Source organism: Camarhynchus parvulus, chromosome Z, assembly GCF_901933205.1.
Source record: "Camarhynchus parvulus chromosome Z, STF_HiC, whole genome shotgun sequence".
NCBI classification, from domain to species: domain Eukaryota; kingdom Metazoa; phylum Chordata; class Aves; order Passeriformes; family Thraupidae; genus Camarhynchus; species Camarhynchus parvulus.
Window position 1 is genome coordinate 17,222,610 of NC_044601.1, and position 19,577 is coordinate 17,242,186.

At 40.0% G+C, this 19,577-nt stretch overlaps 1 protein-coding gene across 1 annotated transcript in view; it reads left to right on the forward strand.

Annotated features, from left to right (window-relative positions):
* Nucleotides 1-6,416: 6,416 nt before the first annotated feature.
* LOC115915311 (3'-5' RNA helicase YTHDC2-like) overlaps nucleotides 6,417-19,577 on the forward strand; it is a 29,261-nt gene continuing 16,100 nt past the window's right edge. Inside the window, exons 1-10 of the mRNA XM_030968650.1 lie at nucleotides 6,417-6,606; nucleotides 6,874-6,964; nucleotides 8,419-8,615; nucleotides 10,318-10,514; nucleotides 11,166-11,332; nucleotides 14,084-14,186; nucleotides 15,358-15,514; nucleotides 17,341-17,448; nucleotides 18,569-18,717; nucleotides 19,098-19,233. Coding sequence (XP_030824510.1) covers nucleotides 6,417-6,606; nucleotides 6,874-6,964; nucleotides 8,419-8,615; nucleotides 10,318-10,514; nucleotides 11,166-11,332; nucleotides 14,084-14,186; nucleotides 15,358-15,514; nucleotides 17,341-17,448; nucleotides 18,569-18,717; nucleotides 19,098-19,233 — 1,495 coding nt within the window. The remainder of the gene's footprint in view (nucleotides 6,607-6,873; nucleotides 6,965-8,418; nucleotides 8,616-10,317; nucleotides 10,515-11,165; nucleotides 11,333-14,083; nucleotides 14,187-15,357; nucleotides 15,515-17,340; nucleotides 17,449-18,568; nucleotides 18,718-19,097; nucleotides 19,234-19,577) is intronic.

The following is a 19,577-nucleotide window of genomic DNA, read 5'->3' on the forward strand; positions in this document are numbered from 1 at the left end:
GCCACTAGGGTGATGACAAGCTTGGTGTCCCTAGTGCTCAGCAGCTGCCACTTGAGCAGGCAGCAAGAATTGTTCCAGGTCCCCTGTGAGGATCAATGGGAGCAGTGGAATGTCAGAAGGGACAGGTGTGAATGCATGAAAGATCCCGGGCAGGGCTCTGCTCTGTCTACAAGGGAGAGATGTGGGCAGAGCAGAGATTTAATGGACACATGAGGTATTCATGGCAAGCACCTTACTTGGGCTTAAACTCTTACTTCCAGTTGTCTTCTGGGCATGGGAAGATCTGGGATTGGGTGAGGTGGGACAGAGTGGGGCTGCCGTGACTAGTGACTGGGATCCTCAAAGGTCTTGGCTCTGACCTTGTGACCTTGGTGAATGGTGCTGCATCCAGCTGGCAGCCAGTCACCAGTGATGTCCCTCAGAGGTCTGTGCTGGGGCCAGTTCTGTTCAATATCTTTATCAATGACATGGATGAGGGTATTGAGTAAATTTCCGGATGACACTAAGCTGAGATCGTGTGTCAATGTATTGGAAGGTCGGAGGGCTCTGCAGAGAGACTTGGAATGGTTGAATGGATGGGCAAAGTTCAATAGGATGAAGTTTAATCAGTCCAAGTGCCAAGTCCTGCATTTTGGTCACAATAACCCCCTGCAACATTATAGGCTGGGGATGGTGTGGCTGGACAGTGCCCAGGCAGAAAGGGACCTGGGGGTACTGGTCGACAGCCAGCTGAACACGAGCCAGCAGTGTGCTCTGGGGGCCAAGAAGGCCAAGGGCATCCTGGCCTGCATCAGGAATAGAGTGCCCAGCAGGAACAGGGAGGTCGTTCTCCCCCTGTACTCGGCACTAGTGAGGCCACACCTGGAGTGCTGTGTCCAGTTCTGGGCCCTCAGTTTGGGAAGGACGTTGAGTCACTTGAGCGTGTCCAGAGGAGAGCAACAAGGCTGGTGAGGGGCTTGGAACACAAGCCCTGTGAGGAATGACTGAGGGAGCTGGGGTTGTTTAGCCTGGAAAAAAGGAGACTTGGGGTGACCTTATCACTCTCTGCAACTTCTGAAAGGTGGTTGTAGTCAGGTGGGGATTGGTCTCTTTCACCAGGATGACAGAACCAGAGGACACAGTCTCAAGCTGCGCCAAGGGAAATATAGATTGGATATTAGGGGAAAGTTTTTCACAGAAAGAGTGATAAAGTACTGGAATGGTCTGCCCAGGGAGGTGGTGGAGTCACCATCCCTGGATGTGTTTAAAAAAAGACTGGATGTGGCACTCGATGCCATGGTTTAGTTGAGGTGTTAGGGCATGGGTTGGACTTGATGATCTTGAAGGTCTCTTCCAACCCAGTCATTCTGTGAATTGTCTCTGTTCCTCTCTGTTCCAGCCCGTCAACACATGACAAATAACTTTAGCCCCTCTATCTGTAACCTCGTAACTCAAACCCGGCACTTTCTAAGAACTGGAGAGAGAAATCCTCACTCCAGAGTTAGGCTGCTGCAAAACCAGCTCCGAGAGGCATGGAGGAAGCGAGCTTCTGTCTTGGAAAATGGCTGGTCTTCTCTCTGGTACAGTGTTGGGTCACAAAGCGCAAAGTCCCCCCACTACTGATCCCAAGAATTCTCAGAGCTGTCTGAATAGAAATATTCAGTGGCTTCTGGCCTCTTCCAACCCCCAGGACAGCTTTCCTCTTAGGGAAACTTTTAGGATCACTTTTCTTCACCCCTTTTAAGGAAACTATTAAAATGCAAAATAAAAAGGCACTAGTTCACAATCTCTTTCCTTGGGTTCCTGCCAGTCAGAGCCCAGTCTGCAGCTGGGACTGCAGCTGCACACTGAGCTATCTGCATTGACTAGATATCTTAACACTAATCTTAACACGTGTATTCACTGAGCATACCTGCTAATATAGTGAGAGGGAAAAAAACCCCATTTCAATGCATTTTACCACTGCTTTTACATACAGCATTATAACAAGTAACGAACTTAACAGTATGAAGGCCAACAAGAATATCATAGGACAAAAATATTTATTGATATGAAACCACAAAGGATCCTCAAAAGTCAGTTAGTGATCAAGAGACTGATCCTTCTCTACTTGTTAACTTACTAAGTCAAGCATTCATCACCATCTAACAGGCCTTAACTGGGACATAAGTTCACACAGAGAATATTCTGAATTGGAAGGGACCTACAATGATCATTGAGGCCGACTCTTTAAATAATTGATTCATATGGGGATTGTGTGAGAATACATGAATGTATATGTGACCTTGGTGTTGTTAGCAAGCTGACTGATTGTATTTGATAAGGACAGTAGAATAGAATAGTATAGCCTTGGAAAAATAAAAATAGGATGTAACTTAATCAAACAGAAGTCCTGCAAGACAAGCAGGATGCCAGCTAATCTCTGCAAGGCTGACAAAACAGAAGTTATAAACAATATTGCGCTTACTCAAAAGTGGGGGTTGAGGAGCAGCCACCTAAAAAGGACACCAGATGTTGAAGACCATGGAAGACACCCCAAAGAACCATATAAGGACTTCTGATAAGGAGTGTGAGAATGTAAAATAAAGTAAAACATACACATCAAGTAAGTGGGGATAGCTAATGATTATGTAAATCAGTGGGTATGATAAAACCTCTGTTTATGCAACACTCAAGGCAATTAATTAGAGGAAGGGTCCTCCGAGTGACCAGCATGCTTCAATAAAGAATGCCTGCTTTCTAATACTCAGAACTCTTGTAGGAAGTTTCTATCTGGAAAATTTTGGTATCATATTTGCTATAAAATGAACACTGATTTCTTTAAGAAGACTTCTATTATTCCTCCTGAATAAGTCATTTTTGTTGGAAAAGAAGGCTTCTGTCCAGCCTGAGAGCTGGTCTATTACCACCCAGCCATGGGTGGCATGTCTGCAGGGTCTCTTTGCATTCCCTGAGAATGGAAATCAGTCCACGGTCACCCTCGTAACTGTGAGCTCAGTCTGCTGCCTGAAAACTCATGTCAAGTCGGGCAGCCATTTGTGATTCTCTTTTGAGGTGGCATAAATTCCTGGAGTTAAATTCTTATGGTGGCTATAGCTGGCCATATTTTTTGTACTTGGATAAATATTGCCTGCGTCCCTCTGTAGGATTTATTATGAAACCATCTAGCCAGAATGACTAAATATTCTTTGTCAGAATTTATATTCTGCTTTAGTTGAAATGTGTATCACTTGTTCATACTGGTGATGTTTTTCTCCATCATTAGGTACTACTATTAGATTTTTGGATTAAAGGTGTTAAGATGTGATATCTATGTGTCTGTTGTGGCGTTAGAACTTTACGTTCCTCCTGCTGCTGCCACGGAGTTAAAACAAGCTGGTGCTCCTGCTGCAACTGTATGTAGTTGCAACTGATCTCTTGTGAGGTCCTAATTTCTGCATTACCTCTCCACTAGCTATTCTTGAAGTTCTCAGTTGTCTCAATCAAAGACTTAGTCAACTGCCCTAACCTAGGAATCTGTGGATGTCAGATGCCACAGCTCTGAGAAAACCTCAAGCTTGCTTTTTGTGATCAGATGTGGGAGCTTAATTATGGCCTCTCTTTGTTATCACTTATTGCCCCTTCCCCAAAATACAGTCAAAATACTTAAATTTCCTTTTGACACAGCTGAAACATGGATGGAGATGCAGTCTGTTCCCTTTCTGCTAGGGCAACACAATCTAGTATTACAACCATTCTTTCTTATCACAATTTTCTTAGGAAAAGTTATTTTCATGAACTGTACAACAAGAGCTGATTCCAGTAATTTTGTATCTTAATTGCAGTGCAGTAAGTGCTGAAGTCTCTGCAGATTCAAGGGGCCTAACATATCTCCTAAAGGTAAAAACACTTCCTCATTCACCTTTTTTTTTTTAAACAGCAGCTTCTCCTTTTGTTTTTCATCAAAGGGGCCATACAAAACACTAGGCAACAGAGACAGTTTCTTTCTCAGGCAGTACTCTTTGCATATTATCCTCCTGTAAGAAAATGAAACGTAATTCCCCAAGTTAATAGATATAACATTATTTTGAATACTAAAAAGATTTCCTGTTCCTGTAACTGCACTGGTAAACCAGGCTACTGAGAATGCCCTTTGTTTATGAATAGCAAATTTTACAAGACAACTGCAACAGTTCTCCATATGCTGAAGGAAGTCTTCAAATATTATTTGCATGTTTACCACCCTCACACTTAAAATAAATGTACATGTAGAAAAATGTGGGTTTTAACTACTGTTTTGACATATACGCAGAATCACCACCATTATTACAATTACTAGTTGTGCAAATACAAAAAATAAAGCAGCACTTCAGCATAACTTCTGAAGAACCTCCTTTTGGCACAGTATTTCAAATTTACACCACAACAATCAAATAGTCACAAACATGGTTTGAAGATGAGTGTACCTCTACATCAGATCTTTGTGGGTTCCCCTCTTTGAAGAGGCGGTGTGCACATAGCAATCTAGAATGAAAAACTCCTTCAGTGTGAGTGCTTTCCAGAGATGTGGTCCATCTATGCACCAATTGACTATTTGTTAGTTGCAAAATAAACTCTTGAAATGTGTTCAAGGAATCATCACACACTAAAGCACTGCTGCTTTCACATGATATAGCACAGGTTTTTAAATAGTTTCCTACTTAATCTTTTAAAATGCTTAAACAACTCTCCTACGTATCTTTTCTTGCTATACCAGGTTTAGTTAATCCCTCAAATCATCCATCAATGTTCACAGAGCAATGCTGGGATATGGGCAGTTCACCTTGGAGACCTGCTGTGGATATGGGTACAGTGTGACATGGACTTTCCCTTCCCCTGGATGGCCACAGGCTGTTGAGAACTCACTGGGCACTGTCAGAATTCTCCCTGGAGCTACTGATGGCTTCTCTGGGATGGGTTACATCAGCACACAGGGTGCCTTGCAACACACATCAGTGCCACTCTGGATTTGGGCATCTGAGTTCATCTCCCCACTCCGGCTGGTGAAGAGCAGCAGAGATCACAAACCTGTTCTGAAGAGCTACTGCCTGTTGTTTAGGACTGACTGACCCCAGTTCAACAACTGACCCTCAACCTCAACCCCCCTGCAGGCCTTCTGAGGAACCCCTGCCCCTGCATGCCTTACTAGGGACTCCAAACCCGCGGCATGATTTACAGGGGACCGCAGCTCCCACATGCCTTAGAAGAGATTTCAGTCTCCCCTGCACACTTTACAGGTGACCTCAGTCCCCTGTGCAACTTGGGAGAGGCCCTAGAAACCCCTTTACGTGTACCTTCTGCTGATCGGGCTGTGCACCCATGCTCTACGCACTAACCTAATTTCACCAACTATGTACATAATGCTGCAGGAAGGAAAAGTCTGAAATAATTAGAGAAATTTATTGAAAATAATTGGAGAGCCTTGTAGTTTATGTTGAATATAGTTGGGGAATTTTAGCATTCATCTTTTGTATCGTCCCTGCTTCAAAGATCTCAGGTGAACTCAGGCAGTTCCCCATGAACTCCACAGCAGCTGGATGTTTGAATAAGGGAGGCTGTGAAGGTGGTGGCCTAGGGCCCCATTTGGATTGCCAAACTGTTGAGATAACTTCCCTGTCTGACCATATAATGACCCATTTGGTTGGGTCATTGGCTTTGTTGGTTGAACAAAGATGCCAGTCCACATGTCAGGGACTTTTATCCTTTTACTATACAGTCACCTAAAATCCAGCAACTAGACCTTCCAGTACTTCTATATAACTGCAGAAGTGTTGGCTAACAAGCTCTCAACTTCTACAACTACCAACCTGCCAGTCGTCACCGAAGACTTTGGCACAGACCAAGGGATAGAATATGTTAGCCATACTTTGCCAAGACATAACAAGAAAGGAGAGAAATAAAGACGGAAAAGAGAGAAAAAGAGAAGGAAAATCTTGATGACTCCGTAAAGCATTCAAAACAAACACGGCTGAGGACTGCGATATTACCACCTACTCTGAACTTCATTCAGTGAAATCGCATGATACCTAAAAGGTATCAGCACTGCTTCTTCAGTCACAGCCACTGTGGCACTACTGCGCAACACCGACCCCACGACACGCTCCGTAAGGCTCTGCCGGGCACAAACGCCGCCAGGCGCTTCCTTCCGTGTGCAGGGCGGCTCCGCCGGGCACAAACACCGCCGGGCGCTTCCTTCCGTGCGCAGGGCGGCTCCGCCGGGCACAAACACCGCCGGGCGCTTCCTTCCGTGCGCAGCGCGGCTCCGCCTCCCGCCGCCGCCGCGCCGCTGCGCTCTCCGCCCGCCGCCGCCCGGCGCTGGGCGCACGTCACGGCGCCTTGCCCTCCCGGCCCCGCTGCTGCGTTGGGGGCAGTGCCCGCGGTCCCGGCGTGCGGCGGAGCCCCCGCTCTGTGCCGGAGCCATGTGGCGGCCCAGGAATGTCCCACCGCGGCAGCACGGCGCGGGCACGGCGGGCACGGCGGGCTCGGGCGCTCCCGCCGCGCCGGGCCGCGGCCGAGGCGGCAAAGGTCTGAGGGATATTCGTGTGGACGAGGAGGTGGAGATCGCGGTGAACCTCGCTCTGGAGCGGTTCCGCTATGGCGAGGACACGGGTGCGTGGGGGAGCCGGGCGGAGCGGGGCGGGTGGGCAGCCGGGCCCGCGGGCTCTCCCGGCAGGAGCATCTCGAGCGGCCGCGCTGCCCCGGGGCGGCCGAGTTCCGCACGGGTGCCCGGGGACAGCGCTGCCACCGGTCCCGCTGTGCACGGGAAGCCTGGTGGGTTTGGCGATTGATAGACTCGCGGCGCCGAGGTCTTACGTCAGGGATATTACCTGTTGAGTTTTTGTGCTCGGGTTTTTATTTATTTAATTCTCTTTCCAGAAATGGAGTTTCCGTCTTCTTTCACTAGAACCGAAAGAGCATTTGTTCACCGTCTCTGTCATTCTCTTGGACTGATATCGAAGAGTAAAGGGTAATTTTGACTCTTATTTTTATGTATTGTTTTCTTTTTCTGGTGCGAGTTTATGGGATTTCGTTATCAGTGTTAAAACGCTCTGTGTTTTTAACTTGTCCTGCAGTGTTGTGGGGAATGGTACTAGGGAAGAGACTTTAAAAAGTAAATATAAAAATAATTGTCTCTGTGCTTTGCTTGATGTCTGAATAAAAAAACGCATGATGTACTAGGTTGTAATGCAGTTTTGAGGACTTCATGTGCATAAGAAAGACTTCTCATAACGATCCTTCCTGTTTTTCTTTCCCTGCACTAATGTTTTCAAAGGTTTTGCAGAAAATCTCCTGTGTTGACAGGTGCAGCTTAAAATAGCATGTTCAAAAGAGTGCTTCTGTTGGGAAGCATAGTAGAGGGTTCAAGTGTTGCTAGCAGGCAGAGGGAGGTCATAGTTCACCTCTACTCAGCAGCGATTAGACTACACCAAGAGTGTTGCGTCTGTCCAGGGCTGGGATCACCAGGAGGACAGACACGTAGACTGGTGAGAGTTCAGTGAAGGACCAACAACCTGGTGAAGGGGATGGAGCATCTCCTCTGTGCAGAAAGGGCCAGAGTGCTAGGACTTTACAGCCTGCAGAAGACAAGGCTCAGGGGGGTCTCAGCAGTGTATGTAAGTACTTGAAATGAGAATGTAAAGAGAACAGAGTAGTTTTTACCAGGGGCTGCTGGAGGTGGCTGTGCCTCTCCTCACAGAGGCTGCCCTTGCCAGCACCTGCATACCTACACCAGTCTTCCAGCCTTTCCAGGGACAGGTCACTGGGCTCTTAGTGTGACCTTCTGTTCTTACCCTGAGAAGTTGTTTTAAAAGTGTTCATGTGTCAGTTGTAGCCCAGGCACAAGTTAGTTCGGTTTCAAATACATTTATGTCAATTCTTTGCATTTTAGTGTCAAGAGTTCAGTCTGAGAAGTAGATCAGTGTTATGATTAAGTGTTTTGGCTCCATTTCTACATAATAAATCTTTAATAATGAACATCCTGAGATCTGATACATTTATCTGGATTTTGTTAAGGCTTGGAATGCCACTAGCAGGGAGTTTTTTTGTCTATTCTGGTTATTTGTTAATTTTTAAATTCTAAATCTTTCAAGTTAGTCTAAAAGTCAGTTTGGTGTCATAACTCTCAGTATTGATTGATAAAATAATTGGTAGAATTGGCTGTATTTTGGGAGACAAACTCAATGATAACTGAGGCATAGTCGTCTGATGTCTGCAGTGTCTGTTCTGCACTACCTCACATGAATAGAGGCTGCTTTTGATGATGACTATTGTGAATGTTGCATTATGCTACTTAGGACATTATTTGGAGGATTCTTGTTATGACATTGTATTTGAAAATAAGCTGAAAGTCACATTGAAGGAGTTAGTCAAGGAGGTAACTAGTTTGCTTATTCCTGAAATGCCTTTTTTCCGTTCTCCTAGAAAAGGAGCAAATCGATACCTAACCGTAAGAAAAAAGGATGGATCAGAACTAAAACGTGCAGTAATGACTTGTGCCTTAACTCCTGGTGCAAAACACGCTGTTTGTACTTTAATTCAAAATTTTCCAGTCACAAATAAAGAACGAACAGAACTTCTGCCAAAGACAGAACAAGGAAATGCATATGCTGTTGAATCTGGTATGTTCAGTGTGTCTTGTCAATATGGACATGGACTTGTCAACCTATAGTACTTGAAAAAACAGCCCACAACCCAACCTCAAAACAAGCCCCTCTATTTTCTGTCTCTTCTTCTGTCCTAACTGAAACTCTTCTTTCTAAACAAACCTTACAATTTTCTTGTCTTGTAATTGTTAATATAGGATCTTTTAAAACCTGTGTCATAACATGCTCATGCAGTGTCTCCCCTGTATCAAGTTAATTTTGATTTCTTTGAGACAATGTCAGCCAGATTTTTTTTTTTAAATACATTTGTGAAATGTGGATTCCTGCAAGTTCCATGGGGTAAGATTAAAGAGACATCACTCTGTGTAAGAATACCCTTAAGAGAAAATAAAATAAGGAGTTCATATTTTGTTTTGTCATCTAAAATAGATTCGGTCTGTAAGAGCTATTAAGTAAACTCAGGCTATTATGTAAACTTTTTGATTTCTTGAATATATTAAGTCCTCTGGAAGACAAACTTCTGATAAAAGATAGGTTTTTAAAATAATGCTTTTAACGTGGTTGTTGCCTTAAAGTTATGTTTGTAAAGGTTATGGTGTGTTTCTGTGTACAAAGCTGGGTGTAGTGAACAGAGAACATAGCAGTATGCCTTGTTTAAAGGGATATTTCTGATTAATTCTGCTCGTTCTTTAAGTGCTTACTTTGCTAGTTTTCTTTCTCAGTTCTTTTATTTTTTTAATAGGATTGTTTAATGAACAGAGGGAAACTATAATAAAAGTACCAAAAAGCAATTTCTTAAGGATATAGGGTATAAATTAATGAATAGTGTAAAATTTATCTTTCTTTACATCTCCAGAATGGTCTTCGGCTCTTTTAATCTGTTAGTCTGTGTCTGTCTTGGTGAAACAGTGTTTGGAATTTAACACATGAATCTGTTAATTGCATTAAATAATTACATTATGCCTATATAATTGCATTGACCGTGAGCTTCTCATTCTTCTGGAAAATAATTATTGAGGAATTGTAGAGTAGCATTTAAGATACTGATGTTGAAGTAGCCTCCTCAGAAGACTGCAGGTTTTTTACCTACTTATGTATTGCTTTCTGATACATCACACTGCTGTGTGGCTCCTGGGCTCTCAATACATCGTGTTTCAATTAGTACTTGTTAAGACAAATCTTATGAACTAGACTATTAGGTTATGTAAGACTGACTGAAAGGAAGTCTTAAAAGACAAGTAAGGATGTGAAAGAAGGCATGTTAATCAGTAAAGTTGTCTTTTTGTTGGAAAACACACTTGTCAGTTTGGAATAACTTAAATGTTTAACCCTCCGGTGGATTTCTGTAGGCAGAAATCTTGAGATGGGAATGTGTAAACAGATACAAAGGCCAAGGCTTTTTTTCTCTGATTTAGTTTCTATTTCTCTTTAAGCTTTCCATGCCTTTTTTTAACTTGAGCAATGTACTGTGATAATTCAGTTTCATACTGTGATAATTTAGTTTAAAATTTCTGTGTAAGTAAAAAATAATTTGAGCTATATTTATTTCAAGCACCATAACAGGATGTGTTACCATGAAAACCACTTTTAAATATCTTATGGGTTTCTCACTTTATCAACAGGGATGCTAATAAAATCAGAAATGCTCATTTTTAAGTACAATTTTAACCAGTGTTTTAGTGACCTTCCTTTATAATTTATTGACTTCTTTTCACAGAAAACAAAGAAGTGAAGACAAGTGGACGACTTAGTGATGGTATCCCCCAGGTTCCTGTGAAAAGAGGGGAATCAGAGTTTGATTCTTTCAGGCAATCACTACCAGTTTTTGAAAAACAGGAAGAAATTGTTAAAATAATAAAGGACCATAAAGTTGTTTTGATTGTAGGAGAGACTGGATCAGGAAAAACTACTCAAGTACGTTTTAGTGAAATAAAAAATATGACAGTATTTATACCAAACTGATGCCAAATCTGTAATATTTTTATAATAAGGAATTTTTTAGTCTAGTTCTAAGGATTTTGTTTTCCTGTGTGGTTCAAAGTCTAGTGTTCTGGTTAACTTTTTTGCTTTTGCAGTACTAAACCAGTAGATACATATTTAAAGCATAAATTATTCTGCACAATTTTCTGATGGATATCAGCTATTCTTTAAAATAATCATAGAATATGGAAGGGAAAGTAGCTACAGTTTTGTATGCCCTTTTCCTTCTAAAGCTAGTTCCTAGTATCTGGAGTATTACTGTGTTACAGTGAAAGATTGTCTACAAGGGGTTTTTTTGCATCGATTTCCCTGAAGTGGGGGAGAGAACTTCAACGTTTGTTTGGTTGATTGAGTTTTCTTGTCTTTGTTGTTGTTGTTGTGTTTTGTTTGAAAGAGATGAAACTTAATAGACAAAATTGACTTTTGTGGTCTTTTTTGCCACTTCAGGTACGTTTGCAATGATAATCCTATTGTGAATAATTTTGCAAGATGTATGATACTGAGGTGTAGTTAAATTGCTTCATTGTGATAAAAAAGTTATGAGTCTATCAAACTAAAAAGTACATTTAAACCACTTCTTTACAGATCCCTCAGTTTATTCTTGATGACTGTCACAAAAATGGAACTCCCTGCCGTATAGTTTGCACTCAGCCAAGACGTTTGGCAGCACTTGCTGTGGCTGAAAGAGTGGCAGCAGAAAGAGGAGAAAAGATTGGCCAGACAGTTGGTTATCAGATCCGATTAGAAAGCAGGTACTGATGACATTTTTTAAAGTCAGTTGATCTGGTATTAGTGTTTTGTGTCTTGGTTGTTTAAACTGCAGTGTATTTGGTTTGCAGCCCAGTAAAATATCACTGTGTAGGATAAGTAGGATGTGTTATTTTGGGTAATGAATGTTTAAGAGTTGAAAAGGATGTTTTTTCTCCTGTATTACACAGTTTCATGCAGTGAGTGAGAACTGAACCGCAAGTGCTTTCTCTTGATTTCTTCTAGGGAGTATATGTGTGGATATCCTTGTCCTCTCTACTTTTAGCATTGATAAATCCAAAAGTTCTGCAAGATTTGAAAATAGCTAGGAAGACCAGCATGCTGTGACAAAAGCTATGTGGGGAGAGTTTATAGGGCAGAGAAGAGTGAAAGCAACAAAATTGGGAAGTGAACAATGATGAGCTTTAACAATCTACTTTGGGTTAAATTTACTCTGTTTCATCTTTTATGTTTAAAGCAAAAGCAGAAATTCTAGATGACCTGAGGAATTTGCTCCTAAAGCAGAGCAGGGTTTCTAAAATCTTTGAATTGTGTAAATCATGGGATTTTCAGGAACGGGCAGCAGCTGGGATACAAGTGATAGGAAGATGGCAAAAGGTACGGCTGGTTATGTTGGTTATATGGATGAAGATAATACATTTCTAATGAAAATGAATGCACTTGAACAGCAAAGCCAAGTTGAGGAATTTTGTTATGCATACCGAAGGCCACAAAGCTAGAAGAAGAGCATTAGAAGATTAGAAGAGCAAGTGAAGATTAATTGCAAGTAAGGGGGATGATTATTGCGTGGAAGAATTATGCTGTATGAAGAAAACAAAGTATAGGTCAGCTGGAAGAATTACTGGAAGCAGTGCAGAAGACCAAAGAGTTCACTTGAGAAAGAGCAGAAGGGACAGATGGCACTGTTTCCGTCTTGGCAAAAAGTGTTGGATGGAAGTGTTTGCAGTGACACAGAAATCTGGTTTTTTATGTTTTAGTGTCTATTAGACAGCAGGGGTGATTTCTAGAAGGCTGATGAAAAAGAGAGAAGAAACTAAAAAAGTGAAGCACTTCTGTCTGGTATGTGTTCCCTGAATTCAACATGTAAGAGTATTTTTGAAGTGAAAAAAGAATTACATACTTGAAATAGAGACATATGTATGTGTGTTCCTTTGTTTAGCACTCTACAGTTTTTTGTGGAAGTTTTCAGTACATACCGTGTCAGTGTTGGAGGAAGTAATTGCTGTTTGTACTTGCACAACTAGCACAGGGGGTAGTTGGTACTTTTAAAGAATTTTAGATTCTTGAAAAATCAAAGCATTGGAAAGGGTTCAGCTTATCTTTGAGATTCAGTAAAGTATAGTGTATTGTGTTTGTATGGCAAAGTTTTGGTAGTGAGGGGTTGTTTTTTGTGAGAAGAAGTTTCCCACGTGTCTGATAAAGCCTGTGGCAGTTGGCTGTAAGAGAAGCCCACCTCTAGCCGAGGCTGAGCCCACCGACAACAGTGGGCATGACTCTAGAGCAGCGTATTTGAGAAGAAAATCTGCGCAGCAGTAGGAAGAGAGGACTGCGAATATTTGAGAGGAATAGTTCTGCAGACACCAAGGTCAGTGCCAGAGGAGTGGCACAAGGTGCTCCAGGTGCCACAGCAGAGATTACTGTGCAGCCTGTGATGAAGACTGTAGTGTGAGAGGATGTTCCCCTGCAGCCCCTGGAAGTCCACAGTGGAGCAGTCCGCCTGCAGCCTGTGGAGGACCCTAATACTAGAGCAGGTGGTTGTCCAAAGGAGGTTGTGACCCTGTGGGAAGCCTGTGCTGGAGCAGGCTCCTGACAGGACATGTGGCCCCACAGAGAGTGGAGTTTTCACTGGAGCAGTTTTGCTGATGGGACTTGTTAACCCATGGCGGTCCCATGCTGGAGCAGTCTGTTCCTGAAGGACTGCACCACATGGGAGGGACCTGCACTGGAGCAATCTGTGAAGAGTGTGAGAAATCCCCCCTGTGAGGAGGAAGGAGCAGCAGAGACAAGATGTGAATTGACCACAGCCTCCATTCTATGTCCCCTGGTGTACTGAGGGGTAGGAATTAGAGAAAAATGGAAGTTAAACCTGGGAAGAAGGGCAGGGTGAGGGGAACTTCTGTAACATTTGATTATATTTCTCATTATCCTACTTGGATTTAATTGGTAATACACTAAACCAAGTTGTGCAAGTCAAGTCTGTTTTGCCCATGGTGGTAACTGGTGAGTGATCTTATGTTGACCCTTGAATTTTTTGTTGAATTCCTTCTCCCCTGTCCAGCTGAAAAGGAGAGGGATAGCCTGAGTGGGTGCCTGGCATTCAGCCAAGGTCAACCTACCACATGTAGACAAAGACTATATCTGAGGGTATTTGGACGAATTGTAACCTGTTTCTTCAAGACAGTCCACAATGAATTTTCCAGTAAATTAATTCAAACAACATGGTGAGGCTCTCCAGATTCTGTTTCACTTGCTTATTAATTTAGAAAAAATGAATCTCTCCTTGTTTATTAATCACTTGTCTAAAGCTTTTGAGCATTAGCACTAAGAATCCTTAGGAGCTCTTAGGGAATAGGCATAATTTATAAACAAATAGTATGCATGAACTCTTTGGTGACAGAACTGTGATTCCACTTCTGGTGAGGAGCCTTTCAATCTTTAATTTTCAGTAAATAGTGGAAAGCTAGCAGCATTTAAATGGTGAAAAAAGCAGAAGCATCTTTGTTCACTGTTACTAGGGTTTCTCCAAAGACGCTGGTAACCTTTTGCTCTAATGGCATACTGCTCCGTGCGTTGATGGCAGGAGACAGCGCCCTATCAACCGTGACACATGTCATTGTGGTAAGGGTCTTTTATTTCGGGTGAGGTGGAGCAGGATGTATTGTTTCTTAATTGGAAGATGAGGCCCTAGTTTTCTGTATTAATTTGATGGACATTTAAGGTGTTTTTGTTAAGTTAGAATCTGAATTAACTTTAAAGAGTTATTGATTATTTTATTGTAATATGCATATTTTTCTGGGGTTTGTTGTTTTATTTTTTTCTTGTAAAAGCATCTTATATTAGGTTTTTGTCAACAGTTAATTTTGGAATTGTGATGTGATTATGGGGGGTAGAGGTCAAAATTTTTCTGAATTTCCTCTGTCAGCAGAAAAGCCTTAGGAAGGTTCAATACAAGTGTGTCAGAATTTCTGCTATCATGTACTTGATTTTGCAGTACCAAGTTTGCAGTCCCTTTGTTTGCCCAATGTTTTCAACATAAAATGTAGTCTAATTTCTAGCAAATTATTTATGTTCATGTATGATTATGTGAACTTCCTGTTGTGGAGTTTGATAAGTCAGTGGAACCCGAATGTTTACTCAAGCTCTCCACTGCTGAAAAAGAAAAAAAACATGGTAAGTTTAGATGGCTGTCTGTTCACCAAGGAGGAAAAAAGCAGAAGAATGGTTTGCGCATTCTTGACTTCTGCCTGCAAATTTTGTTCTTGATTCATAGATTCAGAATATAAAACTAAACAGAAGATCGGCAAAGATGATTAACCAGACATGTGCCTTAATGATAAGCTTTGTGAATGATTTGTTGGATCTAAGAAAACGATCTTTTTATCATTATGTGGTATCATAAATTTTTTAAAATTCTTATCAGTTGTGAAGGGTAATTGTATTGAAATAAGATTTTAGGATTTGCACTTTGTGGCTTTATCTTGAAACTGAGATTCAAGTGCAAGAATTAGAGAAGTTTCAGATGCTCTTTTTGATCTCTGAAATTAAGGTCTGTGATGGGTTGTTCATTACAGTGCAGTCTACTCTGATACCATTATAAAACTTTTTGAAGTATTTTTTTTTTACTTTTAAATTTTTGAAAATATCTTTCTTAAGTTAAACTTAAACATTTTAAAACCTCTGCAATGCACCACCAAATTACATGTTTTAATTAAAAAAAATCATATTTGTGAAAAGTTATGATCTCGGATCCATGATGTTCAGATGTTCTTTTTTTTTTTCTTTCATACAGGATGAAGTACATGAGAGGGATAGGTTCAGTGACTTCTTGCTAACAAAACTGAGAGATGTGTTGCAAAGCCAAGCTAATTTAAAACTAATTATTTCCAGTGCTGCTCTAGACGCAGACCTCTTTATTAGGTATTTTGGATGTTGCCCAGTAATACACAGTAAGTATTTAAGTAAATTCTTAAATCTCAGTATACCTGTCCTGAGACTCCTAGATCTTAACTGTACCAAACCATTCTGAGTAAAGGCAGGTGATAAATATACTTACAGTTACCAGCAGTGGTTGTTCCTTGTTTACTTATTTGTTATTTTGTTTATTATTTCTTAACTATTTGCATGTACCTCAGAGGGAATTGTTTTTATCAATGGATATTCTGTAAATGCAGGGATGTCCTGGTCCATCCCCTCTGTGTTGAATTCAAGGAGGAGAAGGTTCTTAAAATGCTGGTCTGCATAGCGATACAGACCCTGGGATTTACAAGAGTGTGATATCTATTAGTATATTGCAGTAGATTGTAGTTCTGGCTTCAGAGATTGCTACTAGTTAGAGGATAAAACCCAGATAACTCTATGTATTCATTTCAGAAATGCAGTCCTAGGCAAATTGGGATATATGTTTGAATCGTATGATTCTTTGCTTTGTTTAGAATTTTTTACACAAGTCCATTTGTTAATTTTATGGGATGTTAATGAGAAAGCATTATTTTTTCTTATTTACACATAAAAGTGTTCATTTCTGGTTTTCAGGTTTAAATTATTGCCTAGGAAAATAAGGCTTGCAGCTTGGTGAAGGCATGGATCTGGAAGTTACACTTGATTTTAATATTTGGCAATTTTTTTTGGAGGAGGAAAACCTCATTGTATTTTTGTGTGACTTTCCAGTTTACTTTTTTTGCAGCTTCTCATCCTTTTAGATTAATAGATTTATTTTGGAAATTCTGGCTACTGTCTCTTTCTTCAGTTTACTGCAGTGGTTATACTATTACCACATACTGGACTTCACGGGATAATCACAATTGAAAAGATGCTTTTTCCAATATTGCTAATTTAAGAGTGAAGAAAAGAGGGTTTAGATACTTCATCCATTAATATAATGAAAAAGCTTTGATTGTTCAGCAGTATAGTTGACACAATCCTGACCACAGAAACCAATATTTTTTAGTTGTGGGTTTCTGTAGAACACAGAGTTTGTGATTAGTGTTAGAAGACTTCCTTTATGACAGCTTCTAAAAATATGTGAGCTGTAGCTTGTTCTTGCTGAAGGAGAGATAAGTCCTAGGTGATCTGAACTTAGTTGTGGTGTCTGCTAAGGAACCTAAAATAGATGTGAATTCTTCCTGTGTAGAAACATAATTTGATATCCATAAGTAAGGTCTAGAAAACAGTGATGTTAAAAGAGAAATCAGAGTAAGTTCTTAAGAGAGAAAGACCATGGGAAGTGGTCAGCAAAGAAAGCCAAAATTGGCTGCAGTAATTGAGGGCATTGAGAGAAGTCCATCTCCTCGTATACTTCTCATGAAAGGAGGTAGTGTCTGAATGCAGACATGGCAGTCTGCTCGTGGGATCTTACACTAAAACTGTCTTAATTGCTCTTATATTGAGTAATTCAGGTGGCTGACACAGTGAATTTTTCTTTGTATGCCTAAACAAAAGTGACTATTCTCATTTGATAAAATTGCAGTAAATAACTGTCAATCTTACGTCTCTTGCTATTAACACTTAATAGAATTGAAGAGGTTAATGAAAAACATGGTATGCAGCTGACATTTCCTTTTTGAATTTTTTCTTATGTCCCAGTCACTTAAAGAAGATAATCTCAAGTGAAGATACTTTTACAAGACCTTCCAAGGAATATAAGAATTCATTAAATCTGGCCCTAATCATGTTTAATTCACTTTCCTGTCTATAAAAACTATTTTTAAGAACTAATGTTCTTAAAGCAAAGCTTGGGAATATCTAATCTTTCTTGAATTATTTCTACTTTTAGTCCAAGGAAGACCTTTTGAAGTTAAAGAGCTGTTTTTGGAGGACATTTTACGAAGTACTGGGTATACAAACAAAGAGATGGTGAAGTACAAAAAAGAGAAGCAGCAAGGTTGGTGGACTTGTTAATTGTTATGTGTTGACAATGAGTCTAATTGATTGATTGACTGAACAAGTAAAATGATTCTCTGTTAAAATTCTAAAGTCAAATTTTTAAATGAGACTATTAGATGACCGCATGTATCTTTAAAACTCTGTGTTTACATTGTTGATGTAAATTGTGATTGAAAAAAGTATTTTTACTTTCAGTGGTTATATTCACATTTATTTTAGTTGATAAATTTTATATTTTTTCCTAATTATTATGAAGTAGAATTACATAATGCATGGGCTTTGCCCACATGAATACTATAGAAACATAAGATACACTATGCTGACATTTAGGTGCAAATTTAAGAGCGGCCATTAGAGAATGCAGGATTTTGCATGTCTTGCACAGAAGTTTTTTCTACTATTAACATTTTTAAGTGCATTCTTCAGACATGGATTCATTTAACATATTTAGGTCAAGGAGCAGTGACTCCTTGTTACTCCTCCAGTAATACTTGAACCAAATATAGGGGATTTATTTCAATTGATTAAGTATTTGGTATATTGATCATAATATTTGAGAAGTTTTTCTGACAGCTGAAAGTAATTATCTTCATGAGTATTAAAAAAATTTTTGAAAAGGCCGATCCCAAAGCTGTAACATGCAGTCCTAACTACATATTGATCATGATACTCAGCTCTGATCACTGTAGGTAGAAAAGTTCACTTGGGACACTGATGGCTTCTACTGTTTCTTTTACTGGTACGCAAAAATTAGTTGTTACATGCAAGAGTTACGTCACTGCTCTTTGGCATTTCACTTCTGGAGGAGCATCTGGATTGAGAATTGTGTAGAAGCTACTTAGGAATTTCATTTGAATACAGCAAGTTGCAGGCTTAATGGTTTAAGCAACCAAGTGGTATTTCTTACCTTATTCTTATAGTAGATTTTTGTAGATTAAGTGCACTTTGGGTGCCCTTAATCATGGAATTTATATTGGACTGGTAACAACGTTCTAGATTAAATAAGAGATCCAACAGTTTAAACTTTGTAATTAGATATTGCAATTTTTTAAAATTGAAATTAATTGATAATTAAGATGGCTGTAAAACTTTTCATGGAAATCTTTTATGTGTTGCAGAAGAAAAACAGCAAAGCACTCTTACTGAGTGGTGCGCTGCTCGAGAAAATGATAGTAAGATGGAATCTGAGAGACCAAGGTTTGTCCCAAGGGTAGCTGAAGAGTGTAGTCTTTTGGGTGATGATGGTGACACAGTGTTCAATCAACTGGTAAGCTTTTCCTTTTGTTGGAAAATGTGTTTAAATCTGCTTTAAAAACTGTTTTCCAAAGATACTAGTCCTGTAGAATTTCTTGAAGGGTATTAACATGTCTTATGGATGATTTTTTTGAAGTTATCAAGAACTACTCTAGCCGGAGTGTGCTTTTCACTGAAAATGGTTTGTGCAAAACTTCTCTTCAGCTTAAATAGCTGAACTGCCATTGCTTAAAGTACTTGCAAGATACAATAAATGCTTTAACTGGTACCTGAATGCTGGATTTCTGATTGCTTCTTGGAAAAGCAACTGTTCAATTTTTTCATGTGTAATATAGGAGAATAAAGATAATTCTTAGAAGACATCTATCTTTCAATACTGTTTTTCCTCTTCAGACTGAAAAAGATGCAAATTGCCTTGAACTATGGTTAATAAAAGAAATGGATTCTTGTCTTTCTGACATCTGGCTGCATAAAAATATTGATGCCTTTGCTCAGGTGTTCCATCTCATGTTAAATGAAAATGTCAGTGGTAAGTCTGTCATCTTATAACACAAAAAACAGTAACAAATGACTTGAATTTCTGTGGCTGCTTTATCTTTATCTAGTTTCAAACGTTGTTAGGTTTGAATTCTGGTGCCTGTTGGAAAAGTGAATAGAATTAGCAGAATTAATGAATTGTTTAGTTATTTTTTGTTTGTACTTGTTTGAAGTATTAACAGATGTTATGGTGTGTCTAAAGTAGTGTTAAATTCATGCAAACTGAATGGTGGGATGAAGTCAGAAAACAAATTCTCTCTGGCCTAGATTTTAAAAGTCATGTAAGCCACATTCATACCACATTTAGGTGAAAAAGTAAGAATGTTTTTATTTGGT